General features: G+C 37.6%; 1 protein-coding gene across 1 annotated transcript in view; it reads right to left on the bottom strand.

Annotated features, from left to right (window-relative positions):
* LOC121313096 (zinc finger CCHC domain-containing protein 2-like) overlaps window positions 1-21,698 on the bottom strand; it is a 73,853-nt gene extending 52,155 nt beyond the window's left edge. Inside the window, exons 1-3 of the mRNA XM_041245258.1 lie at window positions 20,745-21,698; window positions 17,214-17,325; window positions 13,267-13,343 (exon numbers count right to left, since the gene is read on the bottom strand). Coding sequence (XP_041101192.1) covers window positions 13,267-13,343; window positions 17,214-17,325; window positions 20,745-21,533 — 978 coding nt within the window. The 5' untranslated portion in view covers window positions 21,534-21,698. The remainder of the gene's footprint in view (window positions 1-13,266; window positions 13,344-17,213; window positions 17,326-20,744) is intronic.
* Between the last annotated feature and the right edge of the window lie 439 nt (window positions 21,699-22,137).

Below are 22,137 nucleotides of genomic sequence, written 5' to 3'. Positions count from 1 at the left end.
AAGCGCCTATTATACGCCTGGCTGGTTTACAATCCAGTCAGTCTCTGTGCCAGGGATGGTATTGAGATCTGGATGCTGTACAATCGCTTCGCCCACTATGGTGGTGTGAGTCTGCGGCAAAGTGGTTTGCAGTGCGCAGGTGTAGAGGTGCTCAAGAAAATGACAAAAAACAAAGTACCGGTGAAATGGTGGTTTATTTATAATCCAAAGTCTGATGCCAACAGTAAAGAAATGGAGAGCTGGCAATACATAATGATGTGTATTGCACAGTTCAATAAACAACAGGTTGCAGTCCCGAAATAAGACACAGCTAAACACACACAAAACACAAGCACGGTCACAAGTCCAGAGTGAGTGCTGTAGTGTTCATGGTGAAATACAATATTAATCCGTGAACAATGGTAGAATGTTGTCCGGGATCATGTTAGCCATCTAATAAATAACAAGCAGTACAATTAGACGATACAAACAAATAAAACTTAGGGTTCTCTTAACCATAAGCAAAGGAACAGATTACCTAGCCACATCCCCTATTTGTACCTTCAGTCACGCCCCATTGGTTAGCGAGTGCAGCCGTTTCTCCTCCAATCCGCGGTTGCCACATCGCTTTCCATCTGGGGTGAGGACTTAATGTACCACAGCCAAGCCCCCTTTCTAGATGGTTGACTTCCACCTAACCCTGGGAATGAATTGTCAGGCCACCCAGTCCACTCTGTTCCCTTTATACAACACACTCACAGGTCGGGAGAGAGATTTATCATTAACAATCATTCAGAGTCATTTAGTTTGAATGAAACTGCTCTTCTATGAATTATTGCCTACTGAGCAATTCTCAGGGAGAAGGGCCAAGGTGAGCATAAGATCAGGATGAGAAACAATTGTCTTGGTTGTAAAATAAATTTTCCAAAAATATGAAACAATGAAATGAATGAATTTTTTAAAATATTAAGCAGTATTACATACATTTATGTTGACGCTACACATATATGCATTACTCTCTTTATCAAAGCTAATTAAAAACACACAAAAGATATTCCTTTTTACCATCTACTAAATGGTGTGCTGGCACTAATGACAGACTTTAAATGTATTTGAAAATAATAAAGCACTGTATAAGACAATTTTTAAAAAAATGTAGTCAAACATCACAGAACTGCCTCCCATGGCAAGGGCTGTTTTTTTTTTTTTTTTAATCCGTTAGCAAAACTGACAAAGCTTTAGACCTACCTAGCTAAATTCAATTTTTTCGATCTACCTTGTTGATATTTCTTACAACAGTAATCTGTTACAAGCAATCAAGAATAGTCTAATTCTGTGTAAACTGGTTTCACTACATTGTTCTGCATTCTTCCAGTAGATTTGGTCAAATGCAAGAATATAAAAGACTATCACCTTAACTTTTCTGCAATTTCTTTGAGAGAGAAATTCTGCTTCAATATTTAATTGACAAAAAAACATGCAGTTTTGATATGAACCACTGCAATGCGATGGGGCAACACTGAAGCGATGCAGAAAAAATAGGATTGGTGTTGCAATTTTGTCATGTGGCAGCTGGAGAACTGACCAATGACAAACCCGAGGAGAGCTGCCTATCACATTGTGTGTGCCTGTCGCCACTGGTGTGAAAGGTAGTGTCGCAGGGAAAGTTTGCATGAATAGGCCTCGAGTTTCACCAGCTGAAAGTTTTTGTTTGTTTGTTTTATTATACGAGTTCAGCGATTTCCTAAATACTTTCTTAACTCATCCTGGGCATTTTTCTAATTTTATGGATCTTCATTTTGCAAGTCATGGGAGCTACTGTAGCACAGAGTTTACATACAGCAGCAGAGTATTGACGGATAGAGAAAGTGCATGGAAAGTGTTAAGCTCTCAACCCTGTGGCCGCTTACCCAGGCCAAGATGACATTTAAAAATATGCACAGCAATTTTGCTGCAGAGTTTGAGTTTGCATTTTATCAAGCGTCTTGTTCTTCATTGGTTCCCAGCATCTCAATGGTCAGTTGTGAATATACTGCATGCAGTAGCTAGAGAATGGATCATAGAAAATGCTAGGACAACTAATTGTACCCTGCCTGGGAAATGCCAGAAACATGTGATCAATAAGTCCAGGTTTGTGATTTATAAAAAAGATAAAGAAAAAACAACCTATGGTTGAATGCACTCACTTGGAAAGAGTGTTTGTGGTAAGTGAATACACTGTGCCTTCTTAGTCCCCCTCAACCTAGCAAGCTTCTGAAAACTGAATTGCTTAAGTCTAGCACCTATACACAAACATTTTAAAAAGTGTTTCTGTCCCACCCCTATCACTTCTGATTGGCTAGCTGTGGAAAAAGCTAATCTTCTATTGGTTGCAAATGGCGCGCAAGAGAGCCTCTGGCAAGGCACGACTAATCTTTTAAACTTAAGGTATTATTTACGCTTTTTGTAAGTTAGCAAATAAGTGATACTGCTTTCTGAACACATTAACCTGACATTTAAATACAGCAGTCTAGTAAAGTTACAAAAAAAAAAAAAAACTCACCATAATCGACAAGGTAAGGCATTTACTGGCAAAAATTTTATTTATTTTAGTGTTGCTAATCTAATTTTCCATTGACCATGTTTTGTTTTATTTAAAACACTATTAAAAAAAAAAAGTTATATATAGATTTTATTTTTTATTTTTTTGAAGTGGTTAGTTATTTATTGGACATGCACAATACATCGATTTGTGGAACTATTAAACATTACAACCAACATGTTTACAATTATAGAAATGCTTATATGAGATTCTGTACAATTTTTCATTATTATTTTTTTAAGACAGTAAATCTCATGGCAATGTGTTTATGTATTCATTCATTTCTGTATTTTTTTTTCAGTGTGTAGAGCAGGGAAAGAATGTTGCCTTCCCAAAAAATTTTTAAAATTACACAAAAAAGGCATTAGGGTATCAAACCAGGTTAGCCATCATGGGACCAGATGTTAAATAAGTATATAAGACAACAGAAATAAACAAAAGAAAAAACATATTTTGTGCTTGCAGAATTTGGTGGTACCTACTGTAATATTGTGTGCATTTTGGTAGAAAAAAGTGAAAAAAGGCAGAGAAACTCGACAGGTTATACACATGTGTTTTGTGGGAAGGGGCAAGTAGATTTTTCTAGTATTATATCCCTTGGAGAACAAGTTTTCCCATATATATATACACCCCATATATATATATATATATATATATATATATATATATATATATATATATATATATATATATATATATATATATATATACACACACACACACACACACACACACATATACATATATAATATATATATATATATATATACACACACACACACACACACACACACACACACAGAGCTATGGAAAAAATTAAGAGACCACTGCAAATTTTTTCTTAAATCAGCATCTCTACATGTATGGCAGCCATTCCATTCCAGTGTCTGTTTAATTCCAACACAGGCACACCTCATTCTACTGAATGAGGTACTGATTAGGGGATCACCTGAACCAAATCTTATTTAACGAGGAAAAGTATAAAAACCACTCCTGTGGTCATCAGTATCCTCTTGCAATAGGACCAGCTGGATGGCAAAACAGTGCTAGTAGTACCTCAAAAGTAATTGGAATAAAAAAATAACTATTGACCATGCCCAAAGAGTTGAAAAGGAAAGTTTTGAGTGAGGAAAAGAAGGGTTCAATTCTGGCTTTACTGGCAGAGGGATACAGTGAGCGTAGGGTTGCTTCCATCCTTAAAATTTCAAAGACGGCGGTTCATAAGAACAAGGTCAAGCAGCACACACTGGGGACAACAAAGCTACAGACCGGCAGAGGGCGAAAATGACTCTCCACTGACCGGGATGACCGCCAACTCATTCGAATGTCACTCAGCAACCGTAGGATGACATCAAGTGACCTACAAAAAGAATGGCAAACGGCAGCTGGGGTGAAGTGCATGGCAAGGACGGTTTGAAACAGGCTCCTAGGGGCAGGGCTGAAGTCGTGCAAAGCTAGAAAAAAGCCCTTCATCAATGAGAAGCAAAGAAGAGCCAGACTGAGGTTTGCAAAAGACCATAAGGATTGGACCGTAGAGGACTGGAATAAGGTCATCTTCTCTGATGAGTCCAATTTTCAGCTTTGCCCAACACCTGGTCGTCTAATGGTTAGACGGAGACCTGGAGAGGCCTACAAGCCACAGTGTCTCGCACCCAGTGTGAAATGTGGTGGAGGATCGGTTATGATCTGGGGGTGCTTCAGCAAGGCTGGAATCGGGCAGATTTGTCTTTGTGAAGGACGCATGAATCAAGCCAAGTACAAGGTTGTCCTGGAAGAAAACTTGCTTCCTTCTGCTCTGACAATGTTCCCCAACTCTGAGGATTGGTTTTTCCAGCAGGACAATGCTCCATGCCACACAGCCAGGTCAATCAAGGTGTGGATGGAGGACCACCAGATCAAGACCCTGTCATGGCCTGCCCAATCTCCAGACCTGAACCCCATTGAAAACCTCTAGAATGTGATCAAGAGGAAGATGGATGGTCATAAGCCATCAAACAAAGCCGAGCTGCTTGAATTTTTGCGCCAGGCGTGGCATAAAGCCACCCAACATCAATGTGAAAGACTGGTGGAGAGCATGCCAAGAAGCATGAAAGCTGTGATCGAAAATCAGGGTTATTCCACCAAATATTGATTTCTGAACTCTTCCTAAGTTAATACATTAGTATTGTGTTGTTTAAAAATGAATATGAACTTATTTTCTTTGCATTATTGGAGGTCTGACAATACTGCATCTTTTTTGTTATTTTGACCAGTTGTCATTTTCTGCAAATAAATGCTCTAAATGACAATATTTTTATTTGGAATTTGGGAGAAATGCTGTCAGTAGTTTATAGAATAACACAAAAATGTTCATTTTACCCAAACACACACCTATAAATAGTAAAACCAGAGAAACTGATAATTTTGCAGTGGTCTGTTAATTTTTTCCAGAGCTGTCTGTGGCTGTGTGTGTGTGTGTGTGTGTGTGTGTGTGTGTGTGTGTGCATATATATATATTTTTTTTTGGATAACCCTTAACAACTCATGAATAGAGAACAATCACAAAATTGTGTTTAAAACCTTTTTGTTTAATAAAAAGCTGAGCACCGCAGCGTCTGTTTCACCACGCAGTTGCTGTGCGTTTTGGTTTAATTTCTGTCACTCCTACATAAGAACTGAAGAAAGTTTACAAACGAGAGGAAGCCATTCGGCCCATCTTGCTCGTTTGGTTGTTAGTAGCTTATTGATCCCAGAATTTCATCAAGCAGCTTCTTGAAGGATCCCAGGTGTCAGCTTCAACAACATTACTGGGGAGTTGGTTCCAGACCCTCCTGATTCTCTGTGTAAAAAAGTGCCTCCTATTTTCTGTTCTGAATGCCCCCTTATTTAATCTCCATTTGTGACCCCTGGTTTTTGTTTCTTTTTTCATGTTGAAAAAGTCCCTTGGGTAGACACTGTCAATACCTTTTAGGATTTTGAATGCTTGAATCAGATCACTGCGTAGTCTTCTTTGTTCAAGACTAAACAGATTCAATTCTTGAATTGAATTCAATTCTGTCTGCATATGACATGCCTTTTAAACCCGAAATAATTCTCGTCGCTTTTCTTTGCACTCTTTCTAGAGCAGCAATATCCTTTTCATAGCGAGGTGACCAGAACTGAACACAATACTCTAGATGAGGTCTTATTAATGCATTATAAAGTTTTATATTCAACAGTTTTCACTATATACCCAAGCATTTTGTTGGCCTTTTTTATAGCTTCCCCACATTGTCTAGATGAAGACATTTCTGAGTCAACATAAATTCATGTCTTTTTCATAGATTCCTTCTTCAATTTCAGTATCTCCCACATGGTATTTATAATGCACATTTTTATTGCCGTACCTTACACTTTCCTCTATTAAAATGTAATTTGCCATGTGCCTGCCCAGTTCTGAATGCTGTCTAGATCATTTTGAATGACCTTTCCTGCTTCATCAGTGATTGCCACTCCTCCTATTTTTGTGTCATCTGAAAATTTAACAAGTTTGTTCACTATACCAGAATCTAAGTCACCACTGGTTACCTCACTTCATTTTGAGGTTTCTCATCTAATCAGTACTTTCTGTTTTCAACATGTTAACCTCTGCCTAATCCATGTGCATGCATTTCCTTGAATCTCAACTGCGTTCAGTTTGAGAATTAATCTTTTATGGGGATCGGTATTACCTTTGCAATTCACCAGTCTGTCAGCCCCTATGTGAAAGACTGTTGCATGACCTTGGTTAGTGATTTGTAAATAACTTCTTCTTTCATTTCTTTGAGTACTATTGGGAGGATCTCATCCAGCCCAGGGGATTTGTTTATTTTAAGAGCTCCTAGTCCCTTTAACACTTTTGCCTCTTATGTTGAAGTTATTTAAAACGGGATAGGAACAGGCTGACCTGTGGAGCATGGTCATATCCTCCTCTGTAAAAACTTGCAAAAAAGTAATAATTTAATATATATATATTTTTTCATCTATGATTTTGCAATTTGTATCTCATAGACATTTAACCTCATCTGTGAATGTTCTCTTGCTGTTATAATATTGGAAAAACTTTTTGGAATTGGTTTTAGCCCCCTTAGCAACGCTCATCTCTATTTCTCTCTTGGCCTTCCTAACTTCCTTTTTGACTTGCATTTGCAGTTCCAAGTACTCTTTCTGTGTACTTTGTTTTTAGTCCCTTTTAAACGCTCAGTAAAATGCCTTTTTTCACTGAATATTTATTTTAATTGATCTATTAAATCATTTTGGCAATTTGTTTTAGATTTGTCTACTTCTGGGATGTAACTGTTTTGCACCTCTAGTACTACATTTAAAAAAAAACAGCCATCCTTATTCTGAGGATGTTTTATCTATTTTACACCAATCTACTTATGTTAGTCTGTTTCAAAATTCTAAACCTTAGCTTTAGTCATTACTTTTGAGGTTTTATCACTTCAAAATGAGACCAACTGTGGTCTGAGTTAGCTAATGGTTCTCTGACCTCTGTTTTAGCTATTCTTTCTTCGTTATTTGAAAAGACTCAATCAAGGCATGCCTCCGCTCTAGTTGGTAAACTTCTAGCATTTAGATAAATGCATTTAATGGATGTCTTATCTGAGTTGTTACACTTGTTTTGATCTAGTCTCCCTTCAGTTTTTTTTTTTGTTAATTTCTCCCCCCTTCCTTTGTAGTTTAAACGCTTCTAAACATCCTTGAGGATCCTTTCTCCGAGTAGATTGGTTCCCTTTTTATTTAAATGCAGTCCGTCCCACCTATCTAGATAGTCCTTGTTGTAGAATGTGGTCCAATGATCAAGATAGGTGAAGCCTTCCTGTGTGCACCACGTCTTCAGCCATGCATTTAGATTAATTATTTCCAGCTGTCCGTATGCTCCTTTGCAAGGTGCCAGCAGCATCCCAGAAAATACCACAGTTTTGGTCTTGTCTTAATTTCCTTCCTATCTCTCTGAATTTGTTTTGCAGGGGTCTTGATCTGTCTCTTCCAATGTTTTTTGTACCGATGTGGATGACTACTACCTGTCCACGTTCTCAGTGATGTTCATGACAGAGGCTCCTGGAAGGCAGCACACTGTTGTAGTAAGGGGGTCCAGACTGCGAAATGAACTTGCTGTTACTCAATACGGAGCCCCAACAATCATGAACTCCCTTTTTTTTGCTGAGTGGCCACCACTGTTAATAGGGTCCTGGATGTTGTTCCTTTCGTTCTTTTGATGCTGGTTTTGATCATCTAAATTCTGAAGTGGCTCAAATTTGTTGGATGTTTTGATTTCTGATGGTTGTGTTTGACGAAGTTTCTTTTTTTCCCCCTGCCTCTGCCTAGCTGAACCCAGCTGTTTTGACCCTCTTCTATCTCTCTGGTGGCTCTCAGTCTGTTAGGGGTGCAGACTACCAAGAATTGTGGATGTGCCAGGTCCTCAAGCTAATGTTGCTGTCTCCTTTACTGCAGCTCCATTTCTAGCATACTTTCTAGTCAATCTGTTCACAAATCATTACATTCAATATAAAAATCACTACACAACATTTCCAGCAAGAGGGCACTGTTTAAGCGAGTCATTTCAGAATGAAGTGCTTGCCTTTTTTCTGTCCCATATTAAATCTCACATATCACACAGAGAACTTTTTCTTTTGCAATTTTTTAAAATGTTCCGCAATTTCTTGTGAGGCAGCAAATAAGTGCAAGGTATTCGTCATTTCCAGCGAATACGAACATCTGATTTTTGTATCCGAATACATGTCAAAAAATATTTGTTTGAAAACTCGGATATTTATCCCAGCACTTTTTTTTAAAATAAGTAATATGCACTGGGGATGCACTTAAACTAAAAGAACTAAAGAAACTACAGTAAAAGAAAAAAATAAACTTTGGGGTGGCGATCTAAAAAGACTTAAATTGGTTCTATTGTTTTTCACTTGATATTTGCTTTCAGACTTCAACCAGATTGCCGTTGTCTGGCTGAAATCCCACACAATTTTAGTTTTGTTTTAAAAGTCTAAAAAACAAAACAAACAAAAAAAATGGTATCGAAAAATCATAATACTTCGGTATTTTTATTTTACCCCAATATCAGACATCATGATATACCATATGTATCACTATACCACCAATTCACGCAGGTAAAACTATAGAATTTGCCTGCCTGATGTGTATTTATCTGCATGCTGATACATCTGTTAAAAGGCTTTATTGTTCTTAATAATTGCAGTTATCCTAACTTAACATACAAAATCACATAGGGTGCATCACTGACAGCTAAAAGTGAGGAACCCATTTTACAGCAGCTTCTGTTGTATACACTGAATCTGCAGTTTTTACCAGCTATTGTGCATCCCATCAGCAGTACCTATAAAATTAAGATTTGTTTATGTGCCTTCCAGCACTACTGGTTTACTTGCTAGCCATCAGCATGACCCCACATTTTTGCCTCTTGCATATAAATACGCCAGCACTTTCCCTCATTTGGTGTAATATCTATTCCACGTCTTTCTCAAGCATATGAGACAAACCAGATGGGAAAAGCTCCTGGCACTGTGCCCTGCTTCTGCTTTATACACAGAGCAATGCATCTCTGACTCATAACAATGGCATCAGTACCAGCTTTGTCTGCTGCCTATACAGGAAGAATCATAAAATGATGTCCACCCTAACAATATCTATAATCTGAATTCAGAGGGTACAACAGGAATCATAACCTACTGTAGCTGGGATTTCCATAAAGCAGTTGTACATAAACACTTGGCTATAATCTCTTCAGCGTTTGAGGTGATACAGCGTGTGATGAAAGCATTTTGTACTTTATGTGCTGCAAATCTGACATCAACTACTCCCCAATGAGACAACATTTACAAATGTAGCAGCCCCAGTCTCACTTGCTGCCAGAGGTGATTTTCTATTAACGTACTTGAATAAAAATGCATATGCAGGATTTAAATGTGCAGTCCCAGTTTTTAAATGTAAAACTAGACATTTAGTACGACAGTAGTAGGTCCAATCAAATTCTAAGTTTGCTTGCCTTCCTGTCCAGGAAATGTGTTAAACTTTCCTATCCTAGGTCAATTCACCTCTGCGTGGTCAAGTACCATGCAGGCTACAAAGCATGACAGTCATTAGGGCAGTAGGAAGCTGGTTGGTTACTAACAGGAAAGGCAGCTCTGAAAGGTTGGGAACAACTTCACTACTCAGATGAAATCACCATGAAAGTGTAAGAACAAGAGCAAAGCCTGAGACCAGAGATGAACCTAGTGTAGTTCCAGGTATCATGTTTTAAAATGAGGATAGATGTTTGCTAAAACTTAGATTTTTTTTCGTTTTTTTTTTTTCAAAACTACACAATTGAGACCTATATACTGAATGGATGTGATAGTGTGAAAAATGTAGTTAGTTTGTTAGCTACAATCACCTTAAACATCCAATTACAGCAAAGACAAACTACACTCCACTACTACCGTTAATAGAAACTGTGAGCAGATAGTGATGCCCAATCCAATTATGATCAACACTGGTTTTCTAGTTACACTTAACCTCATAGATGATGCGCCTAATGCTCAATTTGTGGTCATGTTTTCAGCTCAGGTCAGTATTCACACTGGTCCGACTATGAAAGCATCAACAGGATTAATTAATATTTGGCTAGCAGTGCCAGACTGTTGTCTATCTAGGGATGTGCTGACTTGCAAAGTGTATATACTTCCATTTACCAAGAAAGATTAAAACAGTAAAAGGCACTGATTTCACTCATAATAAATCTGTGATCTCTCTGTGTTATAGAAATGCTGCCACGATTTCAAGACCATATCAGTTTCAGCATCAAAACAGCATGAGATTGCAGAGCTACGAATCCAACTGTGCATTGAAATTACTAGGGAATGAAATGATTTTAAACAAAAAAAAAAAAGTCAGGATTCTCCCCAGGAATTCTGTACACCCGGACGGCAGAACACTATAGCCTGGAGCACTTTCAACGGAAAAATAAACTTGCCTTACCATAAATAATATAATACGACAAAGAATATTGTGTTGTCTTTTGTTGACTATATCTGGTTGCGCATGTTCTACATTTTCTTTTTCATTACTGTTTTTTATTATGGTAAATTACCGTACTTATTTAGGTACGCTACTGTTTGACTGAGGCAAGATAATGTAGGGTTATTGAAGTTTCACTTCCTTTTTAGCTTAATTATTGAGCTTATTGCTTCATTTAAATTGTTTTCTTTATGTTATTTTTCAGGACATGTTGTTAATGCACGTCTATTTTTGTTTTTCGCCGTTCTACATTTTTTAAATGCAACTGTTAATTTTTTCACCATTTTTTTTTTAACACAACAGTACTGTTGCATGAAACTGGAGTGTGATGATTCAGCACCTCTGCACTTAAGCATTTATGTCAGCTGACAACTGATATCCCATCATGTCTTTCTTCTTAAAAGGCATATAGCCTCTATATATGAACCTCCAATACCTCTCACAAGCACCTAGGTAGATATTGTTACGATATCACAACAAAAGGAATAAGCTTCTTTTTTTTATTGGTGCATATGTAGCTACTATGTACTATATCTCACCTTACAGTACAATAATATGACAAAAAATGGACAATACCCAAAAATAGTCTTAACATTTTTTTAATAAAGTAGCCGGCGCAATTATAGTATTAGTGGATTGCGCCGATCGGCGGCTTATTTTGAACCCCTACACTCATTGTCCCTCTTTTTCCTTTGAAAATAATTGGTTATTTTTTTAGCAGTCATTTTTAACTTTTTAGCCTCTCAAAGTGCTTAACACAGAAAACCCACTCCTTCAACTCTCTGATTGGTTAAATGTTGTGTCAAGACATATCATGTGATTCCAAGATTTTTTTTTCAGCCAGCAACATGCAACTGATCTAGTCTGCTAGAAGCGACATTAATCCTTATTGTTAACCCTTTGCGGGCCTACGTCGGACCCTGTCCGACATCATCAAAAAGACGTCAAGCACAGGTCTCTAATCGTTTTTTTATTATCTCCGGAAAAAGCAGAGAAAACCTTTCAAATGGCCAAGTGAGACCGATAGGAGCCAAAATAAATAAATAAATAAAGGGGCGGATCTAAGCAATACACAGAGGCTCTGCACCACAGAGATAACACAGACAAAAACAAAGAAGAAAGCTGCTTCCGCATCCAGCGTAGAGTTATTGAAGTTTCACTTCCTTTTTAGCTTAATTATTGAGCTTATTGCTTTATTTAAATTGCTTTAACTAACTTTAAAAGAATATCACGGACATTTGCCAAGCTTTTTGAGACGTTATAGTAATAAAATAATGACGGATCGAATTATTGAGAAGTTTGGTGATAAAACGAGTGATCAGGAGATGATTTATCAGTATGCACGAATATGAAGAGGTATGTGATAAATACAGAGAACAGGGGGTGGGGCGGGGCTGGAGATGCAATACTGAGTATCCTGTTGATATGCAATTCCTTTTAAACCTGTTTTACTTTGAATAAAATTACTTTTAAAAAGAGTGCATGTAAAATGAACAGAGCATGTGAAAATAAATTGGACCTGGCGCACCTGACAGGCGCTGAATTAATGACCGCTAAGTGTTAAAGGCACAGGCACAAGACAGGCGGATGGGTTTTTTTCAGCCGGACGGCGACAGCCACACATTGCCCTGGTGGCCCGCCCTGCTGAAATGGCCTGGACAGAACTCTGACTGTTAAGTGAAATGCCATCGAAATGAACCACTGCCTACTCAAACATCCCATCTGCATGTTCCTCCCAAAATACATTTTATTTAACTTTCAACAACATAAACTACACATGCTGGCAACATATGTCCCCTGCCAAGTACAAATACAGTACATCACATTACAGAGGAGTCAGGATCACGAAAAAAGGTCACCATGATCTTCCCACAGTGGCCCATGCACACCATGGAACCAAAATAAGATAAGACAGTACCCTCTATAGCTCAATTAGAGAAGTTGCACAATACTCTGGTCAGGAATATAGTGCAGTTTTCCAAGCCTGCCTATTTCTACACAACTCGCTTTCAGTACCTTCCGGCACCAGGGAGAGCAGCTTGGTTTGGAAAATGAGGTCAGTGCCCCAGCAGACCCGTGTAGCGTTTGACGTCACATTCTCTGTGTACTGTGTTTCAACTGTCAAACCTGTCCACTTTACAGAAAATGGTTCAAAAGGGCACATTTAAAAACACATTACTTTCAGGAATTGCGTTTTTTAATATATTTTACAAATGACTATTTAAATATTGAGGTGCTCAAGAGAGGGAAAATATTAAAAGACACTGATGTACGTGACTGATTGTGACATCAATGTTTGAATTCACTCTGCAAGTACTGTAGAAACCAATACAATACCTTTGATGTAAAAATATCTATTATATACAAGTTATATGATGATGAAACACCCATTTGATCACAACTCGACAAACCCTCAATAGCTAAAAGCGTGAAATATGCACAAATAGCAAAAATAATTAAAAAGCTATGCTAATAATGTAAAAACAGTCAAATTTGAACACTCGAGCTAATGGAAATAGCCAACCAGACAGTTACAGCTTCTGCTGACAGGGTGTAAAATAATCAGTTTGTAAGGTAGTGTATCATGGAGAGCTTTTTTGGTATGAGAAACCGAAGTAACGTGGGTGTAAAGCAACTTTTTATTCATATTTTTACCAAAAAAACATAGAAGTACTTGCCTCAAATGTGTACTCCAAGCATCTGTCTATCCTACTTCGTGACACTCCTTTCAGCACAATCGTCTCTATGTGTACTGCTGCAAAAGAAAACACAACACTCCTGTTTGTTCAGAGCAAAAGGTGGTGCTTGCTGTAACCTTCTTACCTAACATGTACAGTACAAGCCCTCTTCAGTTTATAGGCCAGATTCACAAAGCTTAATGTGAAGATTTATAGGTGTGGAAGCTTAACAAAACATAGTTTCCCTCGTTCAGTTTACCTTTCCAGTTGTTTTGAATAATTTATTTAGGCTCGTATATGAAATTTTAGCATGACAATTGTAAACAAAACATCCCCATAAAACACGGCTACACATGTTGGTTACACTGACTGTGTTTTCCTGACCCCAAGCAAAGCCACAGTTGACCCAATGGTCCCCTTACCGAACAGGTGTGTGCACAAAACTCAGGTACCAAGGATTACTGACAGCATAACTGTATTCACGAGGTGCAAGAACCACTCACGTTCCACCGTTTCCTAAATCATTTACCAATATTCAACCAGCTTATTTCATGAAAAAACAAACCAAATCCTACATCAGCACCCAGTCTGTCTTTACCAAGCCCCAGCTTGTGTGATGAGATAGCTTCATCTTCACAAAACTTAATCAGTGTCCACTATCGGCTGATGATGATCTACAGATCTTGGAAAAGTTTGTGGTCATAATGTATGACAGGTCCAGTACAGATAAAAATGCCAACGATGCAAGGCTGGGCCTCTTCGCCCGGAAGCAGGTAATGATTTGATTCCACCGACTCATGCAACAAGCAAAGCGTGCTGCCCATCAGGCAGGTCACTTATAGGGGTAGGCAACAGTCTGTCAGCCAGACATCCAAAGTCTTGCTGACTGTGGATGGACAAAACAAGATGAAACATGGCAGGAACTGGCAATATGTAGCTGAACAGTATGTCACGGAAATGCATGGATAAATTCATTTTAATAAGCATTTTCCAGATATTAAATTCAGACTCTTATCTATGTGTCATGCTGTGGGGATTGAGTTGTTACTTCAAAGCTGATTAGAAAAGGCACAGGCCACAAACTGTGTTAACTCTTTGAAGCCCGTCTTCCAAAATCCTATCTGATTGTAAGGTGTCATAAAACTTACCAAAGCAAGCTATAGTGGCAATGCAGTTTTACCATTAGAATATTAAAAGTTAGTTTAAATGCTCTGAGAATCATTTTTAATTACCTAACTTGTGTACACAAGTTTAACAGTTATTTAAGTTTCCCAATAAATTGGAAGTGTTTATTGTGTTTTAAATGATTATAAACTAAGAACTATTTTTAAATATTATCCTTTGATTGTATTATGATGTGTTTTATATGCTTGTAATCCATTTTGTATAGAGAATGAAACTGAAATTTGTATGCTTCTCAAATGAATGTAAATAACGTTATATTGAATAGGAGGTTTAAACGATAACTGTAAAATCCTTTGATAAAAAAATAGGCAGATACATTCCATTTCTAACACACCCTTTATGTGTGACACGCAACTGTCTATCAAATACGGTTAACCAACGGAAGGACCTACAAAGACTTTACAGTTTACAGTACAAGGGAACGCCTATACATTGTGTTATTTAAACTCAAAACAAGGATTTTCATTCTCTCTCTTCTCTCTGGACGCCGGACTCTCTGGGCTCTCTCTGGATTCTTGCTGGATTCTCTCTTTCTTCAATCTCATCGCTCTCAACTCATCAAACTCCGAAGTTCTTCAACAAAGACGCAATGATGTAATTTTCAAACTGTCCTCGAGAAAATAGGCTCCCTCCAGAACGACAAAAGCTTTTGCCTACAGCCTTCACAAAGATACTGCACTGCGCTGCTGCCCCACAAACTTCTACAGAAAGGATGACCATGTTAAGAAGACTTTGTTTTAAACATCACACCAACAGAATAAAGTATCAAACTTATATTGTGCGTTTACAAGTAACTGAACTGAAGCCATGATAGTGGTATCGTCACAATACGTAATGTGCGTCTACTCAACTAGATGCTGGACCTTGTACATGCATACTTAGCCAAGTGGAAGCTGACGCATGTAATGCGTGACTCAACCAAACAATGCATGATGAACTATTAAGACTGCTTCACTAATGCAGAACTCTATGACCAGAGAGCACATCACAGATTCATTATGAACATTTAACAATGCATTACTTTTCCTTCAATGTTTTCATTTGTTTCTTCATTATACATATGTTTTTAACTATGAAACATAACCTTTATTCTTTTTCCTTTGAGAATATGAATAAATGTAATAATTTGGATTGTTAGGTTTATTTTTGTCTTATAACAAATACACATTTGTAATTGATCTGAAATTCTTAAACATAGGGATAATCTAGGGATAAGCAAGAATAGCTAGTTCTTATTGAGATATTGTGTTTATTATGGTTAATAATTACATTATGAGCTATAATGGGTATTTTCTTTAATGGTAATTGGCGAGGACACAGTTGTGACAGAAACCCTAGATCTACCACGTAAATATGCATGACAAGTACATGCCAGGACTAGCTAGGTAATCTAATGAAACTAATTTGTTGTACAGATCCACAGTAGCGTAGAACAGAAAACAATAGTAGGTGGTAAATTTAATATGCCTGGTCAATGTACCTGTAACCGTATGCCTTTCATCTGATGCCTGGCTGATAGGCCTCATTGACATAAACACATCCTCATAAGATGTCAAAGGGACACTGGAGGCATTTATTTTATAGTGCAATTCGTTCCAGTGTACAAATAAACACTAAGACCTATTGGCTAAGTCTACCAATTTCTGGGTCAAAAATTGACATTTCCGGAGAAAATCGGCAGTCATTTTAAACAATGACAGGCATCTTGGATTTTCAGGTGGCTAACGTTTTTTTTTTGGTTGTTGTTGTTGATTGGCCCAATGAGAACATACATTCAAATGTTCATGCTTGTATCATCATCACCTGGAATAACGTAGAAAAACACAGATTTTCAATGCTGTCAGAGAATTTTTTGTTTTACTCTTGGGGCGGGGCAAAAAACATGCAAAGCTTTGTTTGTTTGAGAACTAAATCAATACACTTATCATATATAATCATCAACACAGGCAATGCTGCTTTACATTTACGTAACCATACTTGTTCAATAAAACTGCTTCTGGTGTACAGAGGTCAAGGTTGAACGAGGTGCACTGTCAGTGTCACATTAATGCTGAAACGTAGCTGCAGTTTACTTCAGTATCTAGTGCGTTGTTACTACTGTTCAAGCTGTAAAGATGCCAAAAATGATCAAAAAAATAACCCCTAAGATGAAGTCAAGGAGTTTGGCAACAGCCATCCAGATAACAAAGACAACATGGAAATAAACAAATATGAATACTATTTTTTTTCTTTTTTAACTCTTACTACACAGTAAAACGTATTTGTAATGTTTAAAGTAAACTGGTAAGTTTGTATATTATTGGTTGCTGGCATAAGTGCGCATGTTTTTTTTTTTTTTTTTTTTTATTGAAGGGGAAAAAAAAAAAAAAACCTGCTGACCACCAAATGGTCGATTTGCACGTGACCACCATGGCTCTACTTGGGGTCCGGAAAACTTGACATCAGAGTAAGAAACATTGCACAGCCATGTGTGATGTTGTTTACAATTTGTGAGAGAAATGTTTAAAATAATTTTGGTGCTAAAATTGAATATACAAGCTTGAAGTCTGTTCCACACCTAGAAATACTCACTTTAAAAGTCATGAGTTATTTAAAATATGGTTTCTTTTGAAAGAAAAACAAAAAAGACAGAAAACCTGGTATTTTCAAAACAGACCTAATAAAAATAGTATTAAAATAACTAACAGAGCCGCGAGGGCCCTGTGCCATTTCATGTTGCGATAATGAAAAAACACTTTTGTTACAGACAAATAAGGACTTACCTTCTCTCTGTGCTTTCCTAGAGGCAGTCTGATTTCCCCAAGTAGATGCAGTTCTTTCAAACAGGTTGTCAGTACTGGGAGCAAAGCAATCATTTGGTTGAACGTTATTCTGCTGCAAACATAAGGGAAAATGATGAGCAATTTAGAATACCAAGAAAGGAGTACAGCCAAAATACCAACATCCTCTAAAATTGTTTTATCTTATGAAGCTTTTAAGGGGTTCAAAATGAATCACCCAAGTGATAAAGTGGAGAAAAATCAATATTATGCTAGTAAAAAGCATGTTTTTTACTACAAATTTTCATAGGCAATAACCTTTTTTCCAGAAGTTGTAATTCAATATTCACTTCAACTAATTATGGCACAATTGCTTCATTTTACCTGGATCTATCACAGTGCAGTAAAAATTGCTTGCATTTGACAGCATAAACTATTTAATTTGATCTTTCATGACTACAAATACCAGATGGTTATACAGGAGGTACTAAGGAAAATTCATGTAAAAAGCCCTCAGACACTACATCAAGATATGTTTTATAGTTACTAAATCAGATTTAAGGGGGGGGGTTAGGGTAATTAATCCTGGAGTCAGTTAACCTTTTCTTTGGTATAAAGGTGAACAGTACAGAGTACACAGTACTGCGCAACGTAACCAAATTGGTTACGTGATACAAAAAGGAGGCCCTAAGTCTGCTTCGCGTTCTTATATATGTAAAGGTTGGCCCTGGTCTTGGATTGCAGGCCCTGGGTCACATCGAAACAGTGGCCTAAATCTAAGCCGGCCCTGGGCTGCCTTTTCTTCTTTGGAGTGTTCACATATGAGAAAAAGGAGCACTGGGCCACCTTAAATCGTAAGTGTGAATGGGGTCTTATAAGTGATCAGTTAGTACATGAATCAACAGCTTAGTTAGCTATTGCACCAATTATAGCTAACCCACAAGGTCTTATATATTTAGATCTTTTGCTCTTGTAGGCACATTTAATTACACTTAAAAATTTGGTGAAAGGTCCCCCTTCAACTTAAACCTCACATTCGCAAACCACTCAATTGGCCCTGCAAAATCACTTCAGTTGCAATTAAGTTAGACGGTGGAAATGGGGAGCCAACTCCAGGACAGCGATAAATCCAAACCCGCAGTAAGACAGTCGTTACAGCATGGTCACAGGGATATGCTAGCACAACAGTTAACGCAATAGCTTGCATCTTGAGGATAACACTAACCACAAGAGAAATCCAATTGTAGATTTGTTGTGTACAGAATTCTTACACTACTGAATACTTAGTATCGTCATTTATAGGGTAGGTACTCAGCAGCACTATAGTGGCAGGTTTTTAGCCATCAGATTCCAAAAACACAAGCCTACTGCATGGACTATCTGGGTAATCAATGTGTACAATTGGTAAGATCACTCATCCTGAAATGTGGTTTACTGGACAAAGAAATGATATTGCAACACAGGTAGCTGTGAAACGTTTACAGATACAAAACAAAGGTATTATTTAGGCTATTTATCAGAAAAGACTAGAAAACAATAAAATAAACTACTTTTTAGATGCTGAGAAAAAAAAAATGTGTACAGTACAAGCATATACAATACTGCTGGAGTAACTACAAAGCAAATTAAAATATTTAGAGGCTGATGTATGAGTTTAAACATTCCATAAATTTTAAAACAAAACTGGAGCATGTACACTTTTAAACAAGAGTACCAAATTATGAAGGGTAGAATTTCCTTGTACTAAGCAATGTATAATGCTTTATGGAATTATTATTCAGACTGTTAAGAGTCCACTGCTTATCTAGATTATTAGTCACACACGGATACTGACTATTCGACCCAATTAAATCAAAATGTCCTTTGCCTCTTTGGTACTCCTTTCTCCAAGATACAGAAACACTACTGTCTAATTTCAAGCAGAAGGTGAATACATCCCTGGAGCACATTGGTTGTTTCTATTTCTTTTTTTTTTTTTGCATACTTGTCACACCTTTTTGGTGACGTTGCCTTGCTAGCTTCCAGAATGCTCCCAGATTACCAAGACTGCAAAGCAATGTGTGTGTGTTTGCCCAGTACAGTAAGAGTAAAAGCAATAAATAAAAAAAATTTAAAAAACGATTTACAGTATTTTCCATGTCAGTTGCCTTGCCTTAGGCTACATACCAACACTGACTTGTACACTGACTGCTGAACATTTTTTTTATCAATTTAATAATTGATTAATTTGTGTTTACTTTTAATTTCTAAGGAGGCTATTTCAAAATTATAGAAACTGTAACTGCATGAGTCGGCCTCTCTGGCAATGCTTTATTATTTACAACAATTTAATAAACAACATGACGAACAATACAAGCTACCAGACATTAACAATATAATGTAATAGTTATTACACATCTAGATGTGCTGTATGTCTTACACTTTTTGGGAAAAAACGGGTTGCTTGCTGCTAAATCGAAGAAAAAAAAAAAAAAAAAAAAAAAACATCCTGCCGTTTTTTTGTTTTCAGTTTCTGCCCTGTAAATCTTACATATGTAATCTGCCCTTTCCTATAGAGTTAACTTTTCAGACACATTGTACCCACCTCACTATTGTCAAAAAAAGCCTTGGCAGCCTTAGGGTACAACACGTCAATACCCAATGCACACACTCAACGTTCCCACCCTACCCCAGACACCGTGGCTGCCTTAACTGTCAATCAAACCGATATATCAACGAACCGACACCCAGTGGAAAAGTCCCGTTAAGGTACCCAACAAAAATCTAACTTCTTACAAAATCCGTCCAAATTTTTAAAACACGTTTTTCTTTTAAAAGAAATGGATATTGCCCGAGTAACATTTCGTATAAGGTTTAACTTAAAAAACAAGCGTACAATTTATAACTTGGTTATACTTTATAACCAGTTATGCAAATTAATCATGACAGCTTCTAGCCAATAATATTTCAGCAATGAGCACTATATATTGTTACCATTCTTATCGTTAAACCCAGCGGAAGATTCGCAAACAGATTCTTATAAATGTATGAAAAGACGCAAAACAAACATTAGATGTTAAATTATTTCAGGGGCTTTATTATTGTATTCATGCATTTTCATATCCATTAGTTGGTTGTCCCCACTAAGTTTTGTGGATAATCTCAGGCCTATCTCGTATTAAAACGTAAAGACGCGCACTACAACGAAATGTTTACATTATTGTAAACAAAATATTAAGACAAGTTTACTTCAATTTAAGGTGCGCGGTTTAAAACAAAATTACTCAACCCGTTGCTCATACAGATGGAATAGTGAATTCTGAAAACGCCTACTTGTCACTCATATCTGTGCATTGCTTAGGAGTTACCATCTCTCTCTCTCTCTCTCTCTCTCTCTCTCTATATACAGTTATGGTATACTTAACTTACACAAATCTTTTGTCGTTAAGCTTTAATATGTCATTTTAAGGAATAAAGTGAGGAAAATACAGAAATGATTAATTTATTTATGAAATATAGGTCAAAATATTACTGCGTATTACTGCATAAAATTACCCGAGTATTATTGTGATGATAATGTGGTCTCCCTTCTTCGAAAGATCCCTCAATCTTATCCAAGTGCATTCTCAGACTCTCTCTCTGGTGAAAAGGGAAAGCTGGGTGCAAGGAGGCCATGGTGAAAAGCAGCTTCAGCTGCTGCTGGACACCGGCCTCTACCTCCATTGGCGGCCTGCAACCATGCAACGATCCCCCGGGCTCCTCTCCATCACCACACCGATGATGATGGTGATGATGTTGCGGGTCTGTATACGAAGTGACAGGTAAGCCATAGCTCTTGAAGTTGAAGGAGGAATCCACATGGCTCAGGATACGGAACAGTATCCCAGCACACTCGCTGTTCTCAGACCTCAACAGGGACATACAAACGAGAAGTTTGGACCGGATCACAGGGTCACTGACATCAGTCAATAAGCTCAGATCGTTCGGTCCATTTGCTCTTATTTCTGAGTCTCTGAGGATGTGGAAATCTTTTCGTGCAAGATCCTCAAGGCAAGAGCCCAGAAAACGTAACTCTAGCGGCTGACACATATGAAGCAGTCCACACATAAACTCAATCCGCTTGGCCGGGCTTAGGTACAAGCCGAACCACTCGTACACCGCCTCTTTATTTAGAGAGTACCGCAGTCCGCTCTGAGAATCTATAAACCTGTTGGTGTCAGTTGACGTCTGGTAACTAGAACCGGGAATATGGAGATTGCATTCAGAGTTTTCTTCAAGCTCGTCCTCGGTCGTTTTATCTCCTCCTTCCATCGGCGATTTCATGGGCAGCTTCATTTTAAGCATTATCAGCTCTGCAGAAAAGAGAATAAACTGAGGTCAGGTATGAAAATACATTGTTTGTTGATAATGGCTCGTTGGTTTTTATCTCAAAACTGACTGTAAAGTTGTATACGGTATTTTTAACAATCACAGTGACACTCGCCGTTATGGCTGTAGTTTAGTCAATCTCTGTAGTCTTCTGCTCTGCAAACGCACGTCAATAAAGTCTAACTCCTCCTCCTCCCACCCTGCTTTGCCAATGGGTCCTAAATTCCGTTAATCGTATTTGTTTTTACACAACAGTACATCCCCCCCTCCCCTCCTACCTATAATGAGAACAGAGTTGTTATATAAAAGTATTTAACATATACATTTCAGTATAGTTTGTGAGAACAATTAAATGCACGTTGCATTGTTTTCCTAATCGGGTTTGTTTTGTCACATAAACTGCATCATTTTCAAAAGGGGAAATTAAAGCTATTTAGAATTTTTTGTAATGATTTTCACCACTGACAGTGGTATCGAAAGGGGCAGCATTTGTTGTTGTTACTTTAAGTGATTTAACCAAAATATCAGCTATTAAAAAATGTTGGATGTATTGTTGAAGGCCCTACATCACAACAGATAA

The sequence above is a fragment of the Polyodon spathula genome, chromosome 3 (genome assembly GCF_017654505.1).
Source record: "Polyodon spathula isolate WHYD16114869_AA chromosome 3, ASM1765450v1, whole genome shotgun sequence".
Taxonomy (NCBI): Eukaryota; Metazoa; Chordata; class Actinopteri; order Acipenseriformes; family Polyodontidae; genus Polyodon; species Polyodon spathula.
Note: the sequence above shows the minus strand (reverse complement) of the source record. Positions and strands in the feature narration are given on the sequence as shown.